Source organism: Desmodus rotundus, chromosome 9 (assembly GCF_022682495.2).
Source record: "Desmodus rotundus isolate HL8 chromosome 9, HLdesRot8A.1, whole genome shotgun sequence".
In the NCBI taxonomy this organism is placed as follows: domain Eukaryota; kingdom Metazoa; phylum Chordata; class Mammalia; order Chiroptera; family Phyllostomidae; genus Desmodus; species Desmodus rotundus.
Window position 1 is genome coordinate 54,843,373 of NC_071395.1, and position 21,698 is coordinate 54,865,070.

General features: G+C 43.8%; 1 protein-coding gene across 2 annotated transcripts in view; it reads right to left on the minus strand.

Moving 5' to 3' along the window:
• EBF2 (EBF transcription factor 2) overlaps nt 1–21,698 on the minus strand; it is a 195,147-nt gene that overhangs the window by 26,868 nt on the left and 146,581 nt on the right. For both annotated transcript variants that reach the window (XM_024560763.4, XM_045195807.3), the window contains exons 8-10: nt 17,422–17,539; nt 15,746–15,876; nt 14,723–14,849 (exon numbers count right to left, since the gene is read on the minus strand). In XM_024560763.4, the coding sequence (XP_024416531.1) occupies nt 14,723–14,849; nt 15,746–15,876; nt 17,422–17,539 (376 nt within the window). The remainder of the gene's footprint in view (nt 1–14,722; nt 14,850–15,745; nt 15,877–17,421; nt 17,540–21,698) is intronic.

Genomic DNA, 21,698 nt, shown 5'->3' on the forward strand with positions numbered 1-21,698 from the left:
TCTCCCCCACCTCTTTGTTCTAACTTTCTGAATAGCCCATGTTTCTAAGTTTATCTTCCTTTGGTTTCCAAGAGAATATCTCAAAATTTCTAAGTGGTTAGGTATTAAATTGTCCATTATTTATTCTAGTTAATTGCATTGGGTTTTAAAACATGGCTTGCAGAATATCTGCCTTTTGTAATTTATTAAGAATTTTGTGAATTAACACATATTAGTCTTGTCTGTGTTCTTGGGTAATGCTTTAAATGTATTATTTAATATATCTTTTTGATCATATTATTTGACATATTTTATACATAATTGCTACTATAAACATATCCTTCCACATTATCCTTGTCTTTCTAATAGTTTTACATGTATATATTTTCCCTAGTGATTAGGAAGAGACTCATCTTATTTTAATTTAAAGCAATACCTTTAGAGTTCTTTTTTTTTTAATTTTTATTGTTATTCAATTACAGTTGTATGCCTTTTCTCCCCATCCCTCCACCCCACCCCAGGTGAACCCACCTCCCTCCCCCACCTCCACCCTCCCCCTTGATTTTGTCCATGTGTCCTTTATAGTAGTTCCTGTAAACCTTTAGAGTTCTTAAAAAATATTATATTTTTTCTAATTATTCGAGCCTGTTGAGCCCCTCCATCTATAAAAATTTTTGCTTACCTTTCGTTTCCTCATCCCATTCTCTCCACATTTACATTTTTGTTGCTGGTTTATCATCATCAGCTAATGCTACTGTTATTAAACATTTAATGATTGGTATCTTTTAGACATTAGTTTTAATATTTACATTAACCCTCATCATCATATTAACAATAATTTAGAACTCTATATTTAAGTGCTTTCTCTGCCACCCAATAGTTTTCCATTCTTGCGTCCTTCATTGATTCAATTCTCCCAGTCAGTTTATATCAGTAAATAAGAGTTGAAATCTGTCGGAGCCCTTGATGTAAGAGATTATCTGTCTTCCTCACACATAAATGACAACTTCTCTGAATATGGATTGTTAAGTAACCTGTTTTCCAGTCAAGATCAAGTTCCTGCTTGTGTCTCCTGGTCTCACTCTGTGAGGTGGGAACAGAGGAGCCCTAGGGGTTTTGCCAGGTCTCCTCCATCATTTCCCGGCCCTGCTCTTGCTTTCCAGGAGGGGAAGGACCAGTCTGGTTTTCACACCCCTGTCAGCGCACCTCTGTCTTGCACCCCAACTCGACCGCATAAAATTCTTGGCATATTGATGACAACAGCCAGGCTTCAGACATGAATACTAGACTTCTCTTACTTTTATGTTTTCTTGGAAATATCCTCCTCTGTATTCTGGTGGTGGGGCTTACACTCACAGTACCATCTTACCCAGAAACTCATGTAAGAAGACCTGGGTGTATAATCGGAATCATTCTGTAAACTTATTTTTCCCACTTAGTGTTATGATAGCAGCAGTTTCTGAAGACTTTTTCCTTAATAACACGGTTTTTAGTGGCAGTAATATTCAATAATGAAAACTGTCATTATCATAGCTAGAATTTACCAAAGGCTCACCATGTTAGGGACATTATGCTAAGCCTTTTACACACACCAGCTCATTTATCCTCATGACAACCCCACGATGTGTGTTTTATCCCCATTTTAAATGCAGTTCCAGGCAGTGAAGGTGGACGCTGTACCCTGGCTTCTCTAGTTCAAGGCCTATGCTCTTAACTTTCCCTGCTGTACAACTGGAGGTGTGGTCCCCAGCCCTAGCCAGGTGTGCCAGCAGCCTCCAGGGCCAGAGACTACCCCACCTCAGTACTCAGCTACTGGCTGGGAGCTGGTGAAGAGCCGAGAAAGTGTTGAAAAGTGGTTGTGCACCCTCTGCTTCCTGTCACCCACTCCCTGCACACCCCACCTATCCTGGGCTTCCTCTCCAGCCCTGCAGAGAAGCCCAGGCTGCCTGACTTCTCTGTCACCATGGCACAAGGCCCATTTGGTATCAATCAGCAAACACAAACAGCTGCCTGGTGCTGCATTGTGGACGGACTTGGTGACAAAATGCTCTAAATCAATCATTGCCTTGTCTTTGTTTAAATATGCACCATTTTGTTACCTAAGGTGCCAATTTTCCTATATGGAGAAAGCAGAAATTATATATATGGGTGCACTCACAACATGCTATGAAGTAAGGGGCTATCACATAGGGTAGGAAATCTAACCCCTACCAGGCCCCCTAGGCCCCCATGGCTGCCTTGGCCCCTTCCTCCCCACCTGCATGGCCACTCCCAGGCTGGTTCCCACCCTCTCACTGGAACTTAGGTGCCCACCACCCACAGCTCCACTCACCGCCTTCCTCTTCGGTCCTTCCTCCCTGACAGGCAAGTTCTCTAAAGCTGGACTCAGGCCAGTGCACAGAGGTGGCACGGAGCTGAAGGGCTCCCTTTCAGAGTACTCATCCCACATTTGTACCCGCTCTTCCCTCCTATTAGAAGGAGAGCCACCAGGACATGGGGAATGTCAGATTTATCTGGCCCTCCCCTCCCCACTGCCCACCTAAGTCATAAACAGAAGACAATCTTGGCCATACTGGGTCAGCAATTCTGTTTTAAACTGAATTTGTACCTTAGATGTACTCATCTATTTCTTAGGTTGAGTGTTCAGTTTTGTTTGGTCTGGTTTGGCTTGGCTTGGCTTGGCTTGGCTTGGCTTGGTTTGGTTGGTTTGAGTTTGGTTTTGGTTAGGTTTGCTTTGGCTTGGTTTGGTTGGTTTGGTTTGGCAGGCTCCAGCCAGACTTCATAGGCATCAGCTGTGGGATGGGTTATGTCAGCCCCCAAGATGAGAAAGACGGCAGTAAACACACTGTGATCTATATCAACAGGGGCTAACCACATGCATGTACACACACACACACACACAATTTCATTTAATCAAGTGCACTTTTGAAGTAAAAATCATCAAGCCAAAATTGTTTAGTTAATACCAAACCACAAGAGGAAAAGTCATTTAATCCTTCAACTTGAGGTTGGACTGAATGAATTTTACTTTGGTTCCAAACTGACTTCCCAAATGGCCAGTTGTTTTGCACCTGCTAGTTTCAGCCTCATCTGGAGTTCCAGCTCCCTGTCCCGCTTCCCTGGGTGTTCTGTCTGTCCAGGCCTGGTGGCAGCCAAGTAAACCTCAGTTAGTGACTGAGGTACCCAAGACCAGCACCAAGACTGTCTCTGAGGACCAACCAGGTCATTAACCTCCACCATCAGAGTGAATCTACAACCTCTCACACCCCACAGAGTGCGGGGGCTGCAGGGTCCTGCCAACCCCTTGGCTGACAGGGACACGGGGAAGTGCTGGCAAGGCAAAAACAGTGTAAATTAAAAATACACTTTGATCTATAGGCTCTATTTATCTATGTCTTTCTTTAGTAACATAACATTAAGGTAAAAGGTCATATCCCCACTGAAATATAATTTATATTTACCTTTTATTAAATAATTATGGCATGGCATGAAGTTAAATATTGCAGAAGATAATCAAGGGGGAATTCAATAGAGAGAACTCAGACATGAGAATTTCGTCTTTGCTATACATAGAATGTCTTAATCTTCCACTGGGAGTCATTCGGGTTTGCTTAAGGAGTTTAATAATACACATTTCAACTGCCACAGAATCTAAATCCCATTTGGATCTGCCTTGGAAACACTTTTATCAATACCTTGAGATTTCATAATATTTCTCCTGAGAGCCTGGATCTTATGTGTCATTTCTAATTTGATTGCAAGTATAAGATATGAGGCTACTTACTTACCTTGGACCCAACAAATAGATGTAAACTATAAGCAATGTGTGATGGGTTTCTTTTATAAGTAAATAGTTTTTAACTAAAAATATCTACTGGGAACCACTTATTTAAAAATAAAAAGTTGGCTGGTGCTCAATATTAATTTTCCCAAAGGGCTGGTAAGCTATATAAATTCTATATGATTTTTTCTACTTTCCTTAAGAGGAGGTACAGAGACCAGATAATGCTTACTCCAGCTTTTGTCTTCACTTCTGTTTCCGCAAACTATAGGGAACACTGGCTAACATGGAAAGGAGACTCTTTGTTAAGTTCTGATCCACCCTGACCCAGACAGCATTGACACTGCACAGGAGGTCACTCATACCCTTGACTGATAGGAATATTGACTGCCAAGATGGCAGCATCAAGGGCCAATGGAGTTCCTTTGCAGAAGTTTGGGAGGAGACAACGAAGCTGATGGGGTGAGGGAAGATCTGAGGGCTCAACGGGCCTACCACTGGGGGTTCAGCTTTCCTCACTAGCAAGCCTTCATTTGGAGCCTAGGACCATGGTGGGGTTTGTGGGTGGCCACCAAGAGACCATAAAAGTGTAGAAAGTCTGAGCCCAGCTGTGTGTCTGCACATATGTGCACTTGCCTGCAGCAAAGGATCTTCACTTTCATCAGCAGTGCACAGAGCTCACCGTCTACTAAAGACTCTGCCCACGGAACCAGAGGATCTCACCAGTCCTAACTCTAAATTAGTCTCGCTAAGCATACAAAAGCAATGGGGGGAAAGCCTGCCTAAGAAAGCTAAAATCTCTGACTGCCAGACATGCACCAAATCAGAAGATGAACTCTGACATGCAAGCAGAGGAGAAAGTATGCGTCAGGAGCACCTCTCCACGTGACTCTGGTCAAAGACAGTCACTTCCTGTCAGGACAGGAAGGCTTAAAAGTACAGCCTAGCTTGGAGAGGAATTTAGAGATCCACAGATTAGTTCCTGCCCTCATGCCACCTTAGGACTTTACCACTCCGTTTTTCCCTCCCAGTGTCTGTGTCTTCAAGGAACTTTGATCCTACTTATTGATTCTGTGATATCTGCCTCTTTGTGCTATGTGTTGGTTCCCCTGTCTCTCACTCTACTTCCTCCCAATTTCCTCCTCCAATCTACCTTCTGTCCTACACTTCATGTGTCCAACATTCAGAGGCTACATTCAATTAACATTTTAATGTTCCCAAATTAAATTATTGTTAATCCTCACCCAACGATATGTTTATTTTTTTGAGAGAGAGGAAGGGAAAGAGAGAGAGAGAAGCATCAGTGTGATACAACAACACTGATCAGTTGCCTCCCTTATATGCCCCAAGCAGGGATCAAACATGCAACCTAGGTATGTGCCCCAACTGGGGACCAAACCTGCAATCTTTCGGTGCCTGGCATGATGCTCCAACCAACAGAGCCACCCTGCTGGGATCCAAGGTAAATTTTTTCATAGAATTTGATGGTGTGATGGAGATAAAGCCAGCACAGCCTGGGCTCTGCCTCAGTTCCAGACCCTGACCAACGATGCCCCCTTGAAGGCCAGGGGACTTTGGTTTATTTGTTTGCAAAGACGAAAGGTGGGCTATGTGACCTCTAAGACCCCATGTAAGCTCTTGCATTATATGATTCTAAGACTATTATTTACTTGGTGCAGTGAAATCCTTCTTTGAGAAGTGAAGATGGGTGTAGGATGCTGAATTAATCCTTCGATACATTAAAATCTCTCCCTACATCCATTCGTTTCCATGTAGCAAAAATTCAGTGTCACCAATTAAAAAATGAAAAGGACAAAGATAATATGGGAACACATTATTAAGAGGTGGTACCTGCCTTTGTGGATACAGGAATGAGAACACGAGGTGAGAACCAGCAGTGCACAAGTGAAAGATTAGACGGAAGCCTTTGATATTTAATTTTAAATGAAATATTAATTTAATATTTAATTACACTTTGGTTTCAAGAAAAACTGCAGCAGCATGACAGGTTGTTTGAGGAAGGGAGTAATATACATGGTTAAGGAGACAACTGTAAAAATTAAAGATAAATTTCAAGGGTAAATCTAAATGCCACAGTGGAGCAGTTATGAGTGTGCTCGTGCACGCTGTGATGTGTGTTTAGAATATTATAACTGAGAGCACCAGGCCATTACGGGGCTGGGGAGTCTCTAGTGAATAGCAGCCCCCTATTCCAGGGCCGCCAATGGAGACATCCTTCCTCAGACTCAGCTGAAGGACAATCTGAATTTCAGATAGGGGTGGAGGCGGCGTCAGTACAACCACAGGCTACCAACCAGGAGGGCTGTCAATGCCACCTGTTTCCATTGTGAACAGGGACAACTATTTGGGCCAGTGTTTGATGTCTGAAATGGGCATTTTTAACTAGAAATTAAATTTGTATCTTGAATAGAATATTTTTTCAAGGATAATGCTGTAAGAAAAAAAAAGAATGCCAAGTGGATGAGCTAGGAACATTTTGCAAACAGCTCGCACACCTGTGCCATGCAACGTTGGGGAAGGATGACTCCTTATCCCCGCGCGGAGCCCTGGGGAGGAGGCGGTTCAGGTATGGTTTGGGGCCTTGTGGAAAAACCTAGGCCTCCCATTTCTCCTCCCAGCTGCTGCCTGTTCTTGACCATTTTCTCTTTGATTAACACTTGCCTCCAACAATGAAAAGTGGAGAGGTAATCAAATGCATTTGTTTGTGCTCAAGTAAAAGCTAAGAAGTGCTCTGGGGTGAGTTAGTTGACATGCATTCTTGGGCTTCTCAGTGTCTCGATCAGCCAGGGTTGTTTGCCGCTTCTCCTCCGAGCAAGCGGCCACCCCCTTCCGGAGCAGGGCCTCCCTTGTGCGCCTGGGTCAGCCACGCCCAGCAGCCTCTTCTGCTGCTTCCCTCCCCCCTATGAAAGCGCACTTCCCCTCACTCTCCTGCAGACCCCACATCCTCAGGCTGCGCTGGCCTTTTCTGTCTCCCTGAAAACCCTAGTTTCTAAGCACAGCACAGGGAAGACAGTCGATAATATTGTAATAACTATGTATGGTGTCGGATGAGTACTAGATTTATTGGGGTATCACTTTCTAAGGTATAGAAATGTCTAACCACTGTGTTGTACACCCGAAAATAATATAAGATTTTAAGTCAACTGTGATGTAAAAATAAATCCAAAACAAAGCAAAAAACCTGTTTTCTAACATAGAGCCAGACATTAAGGGCACAACATGGCAGGACTTTGAGAAATAATTCACCTTTTACAGAAGAGAAGATGCAGAAAGTCCCTCCTTGCTCAAACAGCAGTGTGGGGGGAAGCCATTCGGAACTCACCCCGAAACTGTGCCCCTCTGCCAAATGCTTACACTGGTGAGGTCTGCTTCTATTTTTATATTTCTATACCTATACATTTGCATATCTATGTAACTCCATTTTCCAGTAAAATAAATATCTTCCCATGTTTGAGGTTAGAAAATCACTTAGCAAAGAATGGCTAAGTGATTTGCAGAATGTTGGGACTCAACTCCAGGCTGTTCACAGGTGTCCCTCACTGTTGTCTGCCCTGATGCTAAGCTCCCTCAAGGTTAATAACAAAGTGGAATTTGTGCTCTTTTGCTTCCTGCAACGTCATTCGTGGAAAGGATAATCTTTACGACTTCTAGGGAGTTTAAAGCACTCTGTAGGCTCTTGGCCCATCATAGCCACTGAAATAGAAATCCAGCACTTTGTGCCTTGGGCCACCAGGGCCAGAGGAATCCCCCTCCGTGCACACTGGCCAGGTCCCCCTCCTGTGCATGGGCTTGTGCTAAGTAAAGCCACCAGATGAAGCCAAACATGTGGCCTTGGTGTGATTTCTTCTACTGGATGTACAAGAGTGGTAAGTAGCACAGGTTAGTGGTTAAGAGCGCAATTTTGGAATGAGGCAGCTAGGATGGGACCCAGCTTGATGACCTTAGGCAGTAAGCATCTCATCTATAAAGTGGAGATACTGATAGACCCAGTGTAATCGTGATGATTACCTGAGTTTCTAAGACAGGGCCTGGCCTTACACACTCACTAGATGACAGAGGTGATTATTGAATTATTAGCACCATTTTTTCCCCTGGCTAGTTCTATCAACAGTCCAATGTTTAGCCCAGATTCTGCCAAGAGCCGCAAGAACAATACTAAAAAACGGGGCCCACTGGCCCCCATACCCTCAGTGGCCTGTCACAGCTATGCGTCAGAACATCTCACAGGTTTTGTGGCTGGTGCAGGTCTTGCAGTTGTAGGTGACAGCAATTCCACCCCCTGGTGCTGTGCTCGAGACTTTCTCTCACTGCACCGTCAAGACAGCCAAGAAGCCAGTTCCCCGTGGACAGAGCCTGGGAGAGGAGGAGAGAACCTCCCTGCTGAGCCTCCACTGGCTCGGCCTCTCAGTCTCAACCAGGGAGGGGCCACTGGGCCTCTCCCTGGGAGCCCTGCCCTCCTGCAGGCCTCTGCACTCTAGCAAATTGTGGTCGGAGGAAAAAGAGACCTGCAAAGTCACAGGTGTGGAGACAGTGTGTTTTTTTTCAGAGCCCTGGTGTTGATTACACTGTTCTTGGCAGCTATGACCACAGGGAGCTGATTGCTGCATTTTGGCTAATTGTACCAGGAAAGTTACATCTAATAGGCAGAGGTTTATGATGGTGATGGGTCCCTGGGTACAGGAACCATCAATATTTGCACCAAGGACCACAGGGTGTATGTGGCAGGGCTGAGGCCGAAGGAGGAGAGATTCTCTGAGACTCCCTTCCCACCTCCTACTTTCTGAGTCTCCTTCTAGAATGTTTACCTAAGTAACACCCTTGTGTTCATGGTGCAGTGACTCAGTCGTAAGAACTGCCCCATGTTGCTGAGTACTTTACAAGCCAGGAAGTCTGTGCACTGGCCCGATGAGCAGGATTCAGGTTTCCTAACCTCATTTCTGTGTGAGGTTAAAATACAGACTCAGGACCCTCCCAGAAGAGTATGATTCGGTATGTCTGGAATAGGGCCAGGCTTGATTCTCAGGCTCAGCCACATCAGGGAAACAGCTCTGGGTAATAGTGTAACTAGTACCAGAGCTTTCCAGAAGAAGCAGAGGAGGCTCAGAAGGGTTGGTGACTTGACAAAAAACCAAGTCATTGATGACATGGCTGGCATCTAAAAGCAGGTCTTCCGGCTGAGTCCAGTGTGTCTCCTCTTAGACCCAGTGCTGCGTGCTTACTCTGTCCCCATGATAGCTCTCCAGGTTTCAGGGTTTTCTTTTCCTCGGGAACCAAGATCCTGTTTTCCACCACCAGACCTGAGAGTTGTGTGCAGGCCCAGAGTGGTCCCTGACGTGCTATCCTACAGCCAAGCCCTGGATGTGAGGTGGCAGGCGTTCATCTCCCATGAGGCTCACAGTGTGTGGCTCAGGAGGAAAGGCCGGCTGGACCTCCGAGGGGCCTTTGTCCGCCACCTTCCAGGAAGGAGGCCGAGTTCTCGGGGCCACTGAGGCAGAGCAGCCTGTCCAGTCTGCTGGGGAGCCACCATCTTCCCAGCTGCTGGAGCAAGGTTCCCAGCGGGTTGTAGGTTAGCTGTCCACATCAGTGGCTGCTTCTTGTGCAGGCAAGACCAGAGACCACTGATCCATTTCCTGTGGCATCTGAAACCCTCAGTAGGAAACATCAGCCACTTGTCTCCACCAACCTGAGTCGCATGTGGCCCAACAACCTCAAGGTGGAAGTTCGTAGTCAGAGACAGCCCCCTGAGCCATCCTGGACAGTGTGTGTATTTGTTTTCTTCTCTGATTGTGAGAGAATATGCTATGTGTCCCCACTGCTCCACCCCTAACTGCCTCCTCAGGTCCCTCCCTCTCAAAGCAGTCTGCTAGAACTCTCCCAGCTTCCCCGGCTGGGAACCCTTTCTTTGTACCCATAGAATCAAGTGTAACAGTGTGTGCTGTTTTAGCATTTAAACATGGGTGACATTAATTTTTGCATCTTATTTTCTTCATTTAACTTTTAATTAAACATTAATTTTATTAGAAAATAATAAATACAGTTGAGTCTTGAACCGCACAGGTTTGAACTGCATGGGTTCCCTTACATGAAGATTTTTTTCAATAAATATACAGTCAGCCCTCCATATCCCCATATCCCGGGGTTTTGCATCTGCAGATTCAAACAACCATGGCTGGAAAACAGTATTTTCAGTCCCTGGTTGGGAGTCTATGGATGGATGCAGAGGGCCAACTGTGCACATTGTTCTATGTCAATTTATAAAAAGGGGCTTGAGCATCCTGGAATTTGGGTGTCTGCTGGGCTTCTGGAACCTGCCCTCTGCAGACACTGGGAGGTGACTGAAGTTTGGGGGAGTCAACAGTTTTATTCATATTTTTGACTGTGTGAGGGATCTGGACCTCCAATGCCTCACATTGTTCAAGGATCAACTGTATAAGTAAGCAAAACAAAAAATTAAATAATAATACCAACACCTAAAACCTATCACTCTGAACCTCTTGGTATGCAGGCTTCTGTACCTTCCTTGGGTTTTTTCAGTGCAACTACTTTTTCATATATATAAAAATTGGACCATACTATGCTTTAAAAAAAAACCCTGTATCATAGACATCTTTCATGTAACTAAATACCCACCAATGGCATTACCTTTAATGTCTAAAAAGTGTTTCATTGTAAAGATGTTTTATTATTTACTTAATGAGTCCCCTAATGAACACTAAGGATGTTTTCCATTTGTCACTACTGTAGACCATGCTCCAATAAACAGCCTTCAGGAGGACTCACTGATTTCCTCCATCTACACCCCTGAAAGCAGAATTGTTAGGTCAAAGGGCACAGATTTTGTAGGGCTTGCCAGTGTGCCACGAAGCTCCTCTGCCCGCAGCCTTCCACCTTCCTGCCGTAGTGTGAGAAGGTTTCCACTTCTAACTTCGCAAACCTGCATATTTTTATTTGTTAAAAAAAATCTTTGCCAACTTGATAGGGGAAAACTGTGATCATGGTGCTGCTTGATTTGCATTTATTTCATTATGAATGTGGTTGGGATTTATAAAAAAATATGTTATTGCTTAATTGTATTCCTTCCTGACATAACTCCTGATGTTGCTTGCTAGTTTTTAATTTAGGTATTTTTCTTTTCTCCTTAAATTGTAAGACAACTAACATTCACCTCTTTATACACAATGCATACGTAACATAGTGGTTGAAAAACAGAAGGCATAAAATAAACTTTTGCTGAACAAATGAATTTTTTATGCATAAGACCATATGTCATATATAACAAATATATTCCTAGTTTGTCCTTTTCTTTTTGATTTAAAATTTTCTTGCCCTGGCTGGTGTGGCTCAGTGGATTGAGCACTGGCCTGTGAACCAAAGGGTCGCTGGTTCCATTCCTAGTCAGGGCACATGCCTGGGTTGTAGGCCAGGTTCCCAGTAGGGGGTGCTCGAGAGACAACCACACATTAGTATTTCCCTCTTTTTCCCTCCCTCACCCTCTCTAAAAATAAATATATAAATAAATATTTAATACATATATAAATAAAATCTTTTTAAAAAATTTTCCTTTTATGTACTCATATATTTATGCTTGATGGTTTCTATACAAGATTAGCACGGCTCAAGTTTATAACAATTTTTTGACATGTTTACATTTTTAATTGAAATTATTTAATTCAGGTATGTTTCAGTCATGATATGAAATTAAATGCCTAACTTTCATTTCAGTGCTTCACCAGTTGGCCCAGCACCACTTGGTGAACATTCCATCTCTCCCATGTGGACCTGAGAAGGCTCCACACCTGTATGGATACTTATGTATTTACATTCTTCATGTGTACACAAACTATTTATTTTGAAATGTTCTCTTCTGTTGCATGACATTTCTTTATGTTCATATAAGGCCCCATATTCTTTTAATTACTGAAACTTATAATTGGGTTTCATGTCTGAGAGGGCAGGGCCCTGTCATTTTTCAAGCAGAGAGGTCCTATCTTAGCACCTTGGTGAACTTTTTAAAGTTTCCCCAGTTTGTGGGTACTTTGATTGGCATCATGTTAAATGTATTCATTAATTGACATCTTTACAATATTAAATCTTCCCACCTCTCCACCAGCTGGAAGGATTTTGTCCTTCCTCTGAACTCCCTTTAGCACTTTATACCTTTTTAAAAATCACTTTCTAAGCTACACCCACCCAATTTTTCAAACCTGAAACCTGAGAGTCTTTCCCTCCCCTCCCTTCCCCAACCTTCACCCTACCCAATCAATCACTATGTCCCGTCAATGCTACCTCCTAAATCTCACCCCCTTCTGCCTGTCCCCATGACCAGCACTCTGGTCAGAGCTGCCATCGTCTCTGGCCGGGGCCACCATGTCCTCCAGCTGACCCCCTGAGTGTACCCTGGCTTTGAAAACATTCTCTGCACTGCAGCCAGGATAATCTCTTAAAAGGCAAATCCGATCAATCGCAGCATTCTCCAACTTTAAAATACTTCAGTGGCTCCCCATGCTTTCATAAGGCTGAAAGCATCCTTAGCATTCATTAGGGGGAGACCCAAGCAAGCAGCCCCAGCCTCCCCTTTCATCCTGAACCCGACCTCTCTTCATCTCATTGTCTCTGCCCTGTTCATAGTGGCCATCAAATACATCCCATGTTCTCCCCCCCACCCCAACCCCAGGACCTTTGCATGTACTGTTTTCTGTGTTTGGATTGGTCTTAGCCTTCTCTGTCATCTCAGCTTAACAAGGTTCAATTTCCCTGGCATATATCCACAGCATCTTGTGAACAATAGATCTAGTTGCTCTCTATCCCAAATACTTTGCAAGCAGAGGTGTTCTAGACCTGGTTTATGAGAGCTGGTTGTTAAATATTCAGAAGTTTTGTGAGCTGGTTGATGTCATATTGGTAGCCTGCAATCAGACTTGGGGAAAGTACTTGCACCATGGAAATCAGCAAACGCTACAAACCAACATTTCCCCTACCGTCAGCTCGTGCCCGGAAAGCTGGTGGTTAAACCGTTACCAGCACACTGCTCTTTCTAGGCATTGTATCATGCAGTTCTCACCAAGGCTCTGGGAGTAGGTAGCCCATTTGATAGATGGGCAACTAAGAGGTTAAGTCACCTATGCAACACGTAAGAACTACTTAGAGGTGAGCTGAGCTGTGTGTGCAGGCAGTGGGACCCCAGGGCCTAATCACCTCGCCTTTTTGTCACTGCACTGTAAAGCTGAGGGAGAAAGAGCCCTGGGGGCCTGGCTGGCCTGTGGTGCCCCAGTACACAGCACTGCGCTGAGCCTCATGCCTGCACTGAGCCTCATGCCTGTGCTCCAGCATTGTTTATTTCATGAATAAGTCATTCATGGTTCATCAGGAAAAGAGAGCTCTTTGATGCCACTGCACTGCTAGAGGCCCAGGTGGGATGACCTGAGACCAGAGTCTTACTCTGACTCCACATTGAATGCAATGGACAACTGTGAGCAAGTCACTTTTCTCTGGTCTCACTTTTCTCATCTGCAAAAGACAGAGTTTGACCAAATGATCTTCAGTGTCTCCTCGTCTCTAAGATTCTTTGAGTTTACATGTAACATAACATCCACTATTATTTGCACAGTTATGTAGGCTCCTGTTTTACCAGGTGCTCTGCTTCCACAAACTGTGGTCCCCAGCCTCTTCTAGTCTGTCTGGTAAGTTCCTACTTTGCTCTTGAAACAAGTCGCTTTCCCTTGCATGGGAACCCTCAGTTCACCTCAATATCCTGCCAAACTAAGTCCAAATGACCAAAGCTCTTCTTCATTTTTTAAAAAAAATTTTGGTACACATAATGAAATTTACCATCTTAAACCATTTCTAAGTATATAGTTTCATAGCCTTAAGTACATTGACATTTTGTTGTGCAACCCATCTGCGGATCTCTTTTCATCTTACAAAACTGGAACTCCGTCCCCATTAAAACACAACGCCCATTCTCCCCACCTCCAAACCTGAAACACCACCATTCAACCTTCTGTCTCAATGAATTTGACAACTCCAGGTACCATACAGGGCTTTTAAGCTGTTATGTGATTTCCTTGCTTCCCATGCCCAGACCATCTAAGCTAAGTCGGGTCTAAGTTCTACCCAAATACACTGCCATGGCCCTCTCTCCTCCTGTCACCTGCTCCTCACCCTCTCTGGGCCTTTGCATGTGACTTTCCATAGGTGAAACATTCTCCCATCTCTTTGTCTATCTAAATGCCCCCCATCCTTAAAAATATCCTCCTTGAAATCTTATCCCACTACTCTAGTCCACACTAAACTCTCTCTTCCTGGAACTCATATTCCATTTATTAGAAATCCCAGACATTTTGAATATTCTAATTCTCCAAGTGTTCTGTGCAATATACCACTGCCTCCTCCAAAAGTTCTAAACTCCAAATAAGAACCATGTGTCATATGTCCCTGTACCTTGCACCTGGAAAAAGTTGTACCTACAAGGTAGATAGTCAACAAATATTGAGACATATAGCAGATAATTTATACTTCCATAAAATTTTAAAACAATTTCAATCATTCTGCAGCATCAATGGGCAACTTCCTTGAATCCTTTTCAAGAAAATTTAGTTATACCCAGCAACTTTGCCTAATGTTTTTATCTGGTTGCTTGGATAAAGGTCTATTCCAGCGAGGTTTCAGCAGGGTTACTTAAATTTATAAGGATGTCTTCTGTAGATGAGCTGCCAGGACCCTCCCCCAGACTGTGCAGAAACTGCTTAAGTAAAATACAACTTTAAAATCGAGTCTGTACTTCCCTATTCAATGCCTTTTACCCATTCCACTCTTCCCATACAAGTAGAGAGACTTAGACTTAGACTTAGAAAAACTTAGACTGATTAAAAAGCAGAGAGACTGGAACTTAGAGCAAAGCGGAATCAGGAGCCAGTGCCCCAGCCTCGTGTTCTCACTCACCTGTGTAAATGAACCTCCCTGGAGCACCTTTGCAGAACTGTTTGGACTTATAAGATAAAGTCACTTCCACTACCCCGGGGATGTGCCGAGGTGGAGTCTGCACTCTGATGGCATGAGGAGTGATTAGCTGAGGAATGAACAGGCCGGGAAATAAAACACCTATTAGACAAGCTGTCATTGGACATACTGGGAACATGAGGATCTCCCACAACAACCCCCACCAGGGCAAACTGCTGTACTCACGGTGGTCATGTTTCTCTCTCACTCTGGAATTTCCTCTCAGTCTAACCTGTCCAGGTCCTTTGCCTCCTACCAGCCCAGCTCAAGTCCCTCCCACCTCCTGTGCCCACCCCACCCCCATCCCTGTAAGCGCACCTTCCCCCCAATCCCTACACTGCTATCCTCTCGTGTATTGATTTGGCAACTTCCACATCCAACTTAGCATCACCAGTCATTTTTCTGCAACCTGTCCTGTTGGTTTTCTCATTATGAAAGTAGAACATATCAACTTTATAAAATTTGGAAATTACAGAAAAATATAAGGAAAAATAATAACATTGCCTAACCCGAGACAACCATTATTCATCTTTGGTGTGCTTCCAGTACTTTTCCATGAATATTATGTAATTATATTTTACATCTTCAGACATGGTTGTGCTGATCTTTTTTTCACTTAGCAGTATAGCATAAACAAGCACCCTTTTCCCGGTCATTAGAATTTTTTCAAAACAAAATTTTTCATAGTGGAATTGTTTATTTAACCATTCTTCTCTTACCCAATATCTAGGCTACTCCTAATTCTTCACAATTATAAACAATACTTCAATGAATACTTATCTTTTGAAGGTATCCATGTGTGCAATACATTGTGGTTTACATGTGGTTAATCTTCAGTGCTCTACTCATAGTAAGTACTCAATGATGTGTATTCGTGCTGCTGATGCTACAGGAATTAATAGTTTCCCCAGAGCAAAACAATCCTTAGGCCAAAGAAAATCAGGAAAGCATGTTGCCCCAGCCTACCTCGCTCCACACAAGCATGGTCCCAAACACCACTTGGAGTCCATCAAAGAAGTTGTCCCCAATGATGATAACCATGGCCCCTCCTGTGGTCCAGCCTTCACTTGGGCTGATGGCTTTGATGCAGGGGGTAGCTAAAAAGATAGAAAAGGAAAGTCAGATCTGCCCTTTGGTAGCTGAAGTTTGGAGCCTGGTCTACGGGCTGCTCTTTGAAAGCTGTTGGTCATTCCAAGAAGTTCAAGTTGAGCTTTGCTGACTTGCCATCATTTCTTAATTGGTTGTTGGTTTTCACCAGGTCATTAAAGCCTAATGAGTTGACCGCTATGTATGAAAACATGGAACACTTAGCTAATTGTGCAAAGGGTGTTTTTAGAACTCTGTTGTTTTTCCCAATATTTTTATAAGTTGACCACACTGGAAATGTGTAAATCCCTTTTCTCTCTCCACCTCCTCGGCACCAAGATGTTAAGATTTATAAGGCCTGCTAATGTGCTACAGAGAGAAAGAGGAAGCAAAATCTATGAGGTAAAGGGTTTTTTCAGCCCTTTCAGCCCTATCAAGAGACAATTCCTAATCACTTTCCGAACTTTGTAGGAAGCATCTTCCACTCCCCTCCCCCTTCTTCCATATGTTCAAGGCCTCTGGACTTTACATCCCAACAGGAACCCAATATGGTTTTCAGGCCATAACTAAAGTCAATCCATCACTCCATTTCCAAAGCTGACAGGGTCAAAGGTGGAAGAGAACTTTGGCAGGACTCCAAAAACATGAGCCTCCTTTGAACAGCCAGTCAATCACATCCAATCAGTCAAAGGAAACTGGATGGGTTCCTAGTTCTGAACCCTGGGGTTTCCTTCTCCCCTTCAGTGCCCACTGTGGGAGAATTAACACCACTCCAAATTCTTTACTGATTCAATCATCTTCTTTCAGTCCATTAATTCCTATATTAAACGATACGAGACTCATTTTAAAGGCCGAGTTGGGGTGGGAGCTTGTAGGCAGCATACAGTCAAACATCACACTAACATAGTACCCCAATTTAACTATTTCTGCTATAGTCCAAGACCTCCTACACCAGAGAGTTGGGGAGTGGGGAAGGAAAGAGAAGAATTTAGATGGACTTTACTTAGGTTTGTCAGTTATCTTCCTCAATATACTTTAATTTTTCGGACAAGTTGAAGTTTAACAGTTACCAGTATTTCTAATTACTTTAATGCACTTGGAAAACTACCCAGAACAGACCACATTTTCTTCTAGTCCAAGCAAACAAAAATCAATTAGTGTCAGTTTCATTCTTCACATTGTTTTGTTTTGCCCACAATCTGTTTAAGGGCACATCTGACACTTATTCATACATGTCTGGCACTGTAATGTTCCTGTTTAACTAAGATGTCATAGGCCTACATTTGCCTGAAATACCTGTCTAGCAAAAAGAAAAACACAGAACTGAACAGAATGGACTGAGAGGCACGGAGGCTTGAGCATGGGGCGGGATGTGGGGGGATTGTGCTGGAACAGCCAGGAGTCAGTGTTTACAACCTCACTTTAAAACTCACATGGTTTTGCTACTTTCTCCACTCCTACTCAGAGACATTGATTTGAAATGTATGCGGAAGTCTGAGGAGAACTTCATCTGTGTGCCATTCCCAGGGCACACAGCAGCCCCACAGCAGCCATACCTTCGGAGGGGTCCAGTCTCCTCGCTCTCCGCCCGTGCTTCGAGTTGTTGTGCACAAACATGTTGTCGGAAACAGCCAGCACATGTCCATCCACATTCACCGTTGTTGACAACACAACCTGCACATTTAAAGTTAAAAACAGAGGTGGAGTTATTTTCACGTGAAGTAGTAAATGTACCAGAATTCTGCTGGCCAGGTTCCCACATGGCTGAGGAGAAATGGGACAGAGTTTGGGGACAGGGCCATGCTCTGGGCATCTCCCCTCCTCCTGTGATTATGGCGGAGATGCATGGTAAGAGACTGCCCTTCACTAGATGCTGGCACATGTTTGTGTTCAGACTAAGCCCGATGCTGAAATGAGGAAAGCAGCTATTCACCTGATGCTTCTAGAAATCCAGTTCTCTATCAAAGGGCGTGGGCAGCCATTTCCAGCTGATCCTCGAGCTGTCATCACAATGAGGAGCTGACTGTGTGTGATCAGGAAGCTGAGATCCGAGTGCCAGCTGGGAGGTCATTACTCCAAGCTCAGGAATGGGTTCCTGCACCCCAGAAATGTGCTCCCGTAATACTGGCATGGAGAAGCCACCTGGTGACTGTCTGTGGCATCCCCACCCACAAGAGTGCAGTGGTGGAGATGCTTGGACTTTTGGTGGGAAGATCAGGTTGCTGGAATTCAGTGTTGAGGACATTCAGTGTATAAGCAGAGGAAAGGGACGAGAAGGGTACAGAGCAGTGGAAGAGCACGGATTTGGAGTCAGATAAAACTAAACCCAAATCGCACACCTGCTACTTCCTAACTTGTGACCTTGGGCAAATTACTAACCTTTCCCAATCTCCATTTTTCTTATCTGTAAAACGTAAACAATGCCTATGTCTCAAGGGCTGAATGAGACAAAATAAAAATAAACACATGTAAAGCTTTTGGTGTAGGGCCTAGATGAGTTTGCCTCACCTCTGCCTTGTCTGACCAGTCAGTAGGACAGACGACGTCACTCCTTGAGCCTCTCTGTAGTCTAAGCTCTGGGAGAGGCTCTGGAAAGTGGGACACCGGGGCTAGAGACCAAAAGTTACAAGGTGTGAGCTCTAACGTCAAAGAGTTTACTTTCAAGCTGGAGAAACATGGCTAACACACAACAAGTAGCACAAGGAATGAGATTCAACTGAGTCTGATGCGTGAGCCGCAGATAAGGAGTGTGAGGGAAACTCAAAGAGGCAGAGATCAGCCAAGGCCAGAGTGGGAGGAAAAGTATAGCAAAATCTAGTGGACTTGAATACACTGACTTAGGAATACTTAAATCAGGAAGATGAGCCATCCTAAACATGAGTCTACTTGTCAGTTACGCACGGCAATATTTTTTTGAGAAAAACACTTGTTATATACATATTCATGCATATGTATAAACTTTTTGAGGAAAGGAATTGAATAGGTGCATCACGAGGAGTTGTAGATGAACTTAATTCTTCCTGATATGCTACTTGTAATTTTTCAGGCACCCTTTCGTTGCTTATTAAGTGAAAGCAAAGAAATCTTGACCCTGCCTTGCCCCTAGTAGAAATAAGATTCATTAAACGGCATTTAAAATTTTTTACTATGAATAATTTCAAGCAAACAAATAGAATAATATAATGAAGTCCCATTTTAGGTGAAATTTACGTGCATTGAAATGCACAAATCTGAGCTGCACGATTTTGACCAATGGGTACATGCAAGGAATCCACACCGTATTACGATTTAGAATATTTCCACCTCCCCAGGAAGTTATCTTAGTAGGTCCTCCCCCAGGCAACACACTTCCGATTTTTTTACCTTACATAGAGTTTTAGATTTATCTTTTAAATGGTTTAATACATATTTTAATAAACAGCTGGCAAACACAAGGCCCACAGGCCGAATCTGGCCCTCCACCTTGTTTTATCCAGCCCAGCACCTTGTTTCTACCTGGAGGCAGTGCTGACTCTTGCTTAACTGTTAAGGAGTAGTTACATTTATACAGTCCTAAATTACATTCAGCCCTTTGAAGGCAACCATGAGGCTGATGTGGCCCCCAGTGAAAATGAGTTTGACACCTCTGTTTTAATGTAATGGGGGTTTGGGAAACCCTTACAGCTGTGAGTTCACAAACAATTTCACCTGCCTGGTGCCACAAGCATGACAGTAGCAGCACATGGGAAATCACACCTGGGCGCAGCAGGCTCCCATCATTCAACCCAGAAGCACTCACTGAACTCCCGCTGCACGTAGGTTTTGTGTCGTGCCAGATTCTTGAAATATAACCAATGATCTGACCGCACCAAACCTAGGATAATATTTCTCCAGTTGTCATTCAGAAAATTATTATCGGTATAATTGCTCACAATTAAGGGATACAGCCTGTTTAGCTCTGGGTCTGTTTCCAATTGTATCCATGTTAATATGTTAAGAGTCTGAGGAAAGTCCTTCCAGAAAGTTCCTATTATGGGGTGGCCACCATGAGATGGAGACATCCTTCACTCTCGGTAAGTGCACGGAAGCACAAGTCCTTGGCAGTGCATCTCCGCAGAGCACAGAAGGCAGCACAGTCAGGAAGGGAGAGGCTGCCCCCCCCCAGCCACCGGCAAGGGCTGAAAAGACCATTCACCCTCTATACGCTCATCCTCTGAGAACAGGAGGAGACCGTGGAGCAAAAAGAGTGATCAGACCACTGTGGTAAATTGTGTGTGAATGGGTTTTCAAAGACATAGCGGTTGTCTCTGGGAAAAACCAAAACTGAGAGGGTGCTTCAGGCTTTGACGGCTAACAAGCCATATGTACTCGGCACACCAAGGAAGCCTGGCCTGCCCCAGGATTGCGTGGATTACGTGGATGCAAAGAGCGTTCTCTCTGAGACCACTCTGATTCATTCCACAGGCTCCTCGTCATCCTCTACACTAATGCTCCTGGCGCATTCCTGCCACAAAATATGGGCTTTCTCCAGCCAGCTGATTTCATCATTGTCCACTTGGGTGGAGTGAGAGTCAGTTCCAAAGTGAACATTTCCCAAATGACATGCCCTGATGGTTCAGATGCACTTCATTATTTTCTATTAACAATGGAAATAAATTTTAATCTCTTGCTGGCTAGCGCGGGCCTCTCATGACAGCAAGGGAATTAACCTGAATTATTTCAGTGTCTGCAAAATTTATTATAAGATTTTAAATTATATCCAAATGTATGTGCATGTGCGTGTATATATATAGGTACAAGACAAGATCCCACTTAATATTCCAAATATCTTAGGCTCTAAGGTATGTGTAAGAGCCTGCCAATTAAAGTGAATTTGCAAAATGGAAAGGATTTAATTCACAAACTCCATCATGTGAAACCAGGCAAGTTTGGTTGCTGTTCTTCTACATGGAGACACTCACAAATATGGACTTTTCACACACTCACTCCACTTCTAGAAAAATGAACAACATTATGGAAGTGAAGATACATTTGGTACAGTCAAAGCTCCAAACTTAACTTCCTTCACTGTTTTCTGATGAACGATGACAACACTGATGTTATTCTCTTCGGAGAAGTTAAAGTTTCTGAACGTTTGAAGACTAAAGGAAGTGGAATGTGCATTCCAGCCTCAGCTCACTCCCAGGCCTTCCCCTTCCACAAGCCAACTTCTTTCCCCTAGTGAGTATTTCCTGGGTCGTGAAGGCTGACCTTTTCCATCTGGAATCAATCAGTCAACCCCTGACAACTTCCTGAAACACCTCACTCCATTTCCTGTTCTCCCCCCTTCTCTCTTTCCCCCTGGTTTGCTTCACTCTTGAAAACTGCAGGCCACAGCAGCTTAATGTTAGAGGGTCAGACACAGTTAGACTCCAAAACACTACACAAGGACACCTTTGACCTTCAAAAATCTTTACATCTTAGCTAAACAAATCAAGGTCAACATTTCTTACCATTACCTTGTTAACTATTTGTAGGCATCTTTGCCAATGATCTTCTGATCATATAACCATCAATACCACTTGTTCTCCTAAGATCGTAAACTGATTTGTTTTAGAAGTAGCCAGCAAATTTAGTATTGACAAGGGGTGCCATTTGGAGGTACCTGAAACTAAAAATCACCAGGACTATCACAAACAGATGGAGAGTCTTTCAAACAAAAGAACGTCCAAGCCTCATTGGTGTGCTCTATCACCTAACCAGATACCTAGCATTTTCTAAAGCTGTCGGACTCTTTTCGCATGGCCAGCCTGCTGGCAGAACCTAAAATGATGCCAATTAGGAATGCAGATGTCCATCATTGTGTGGGTGGACC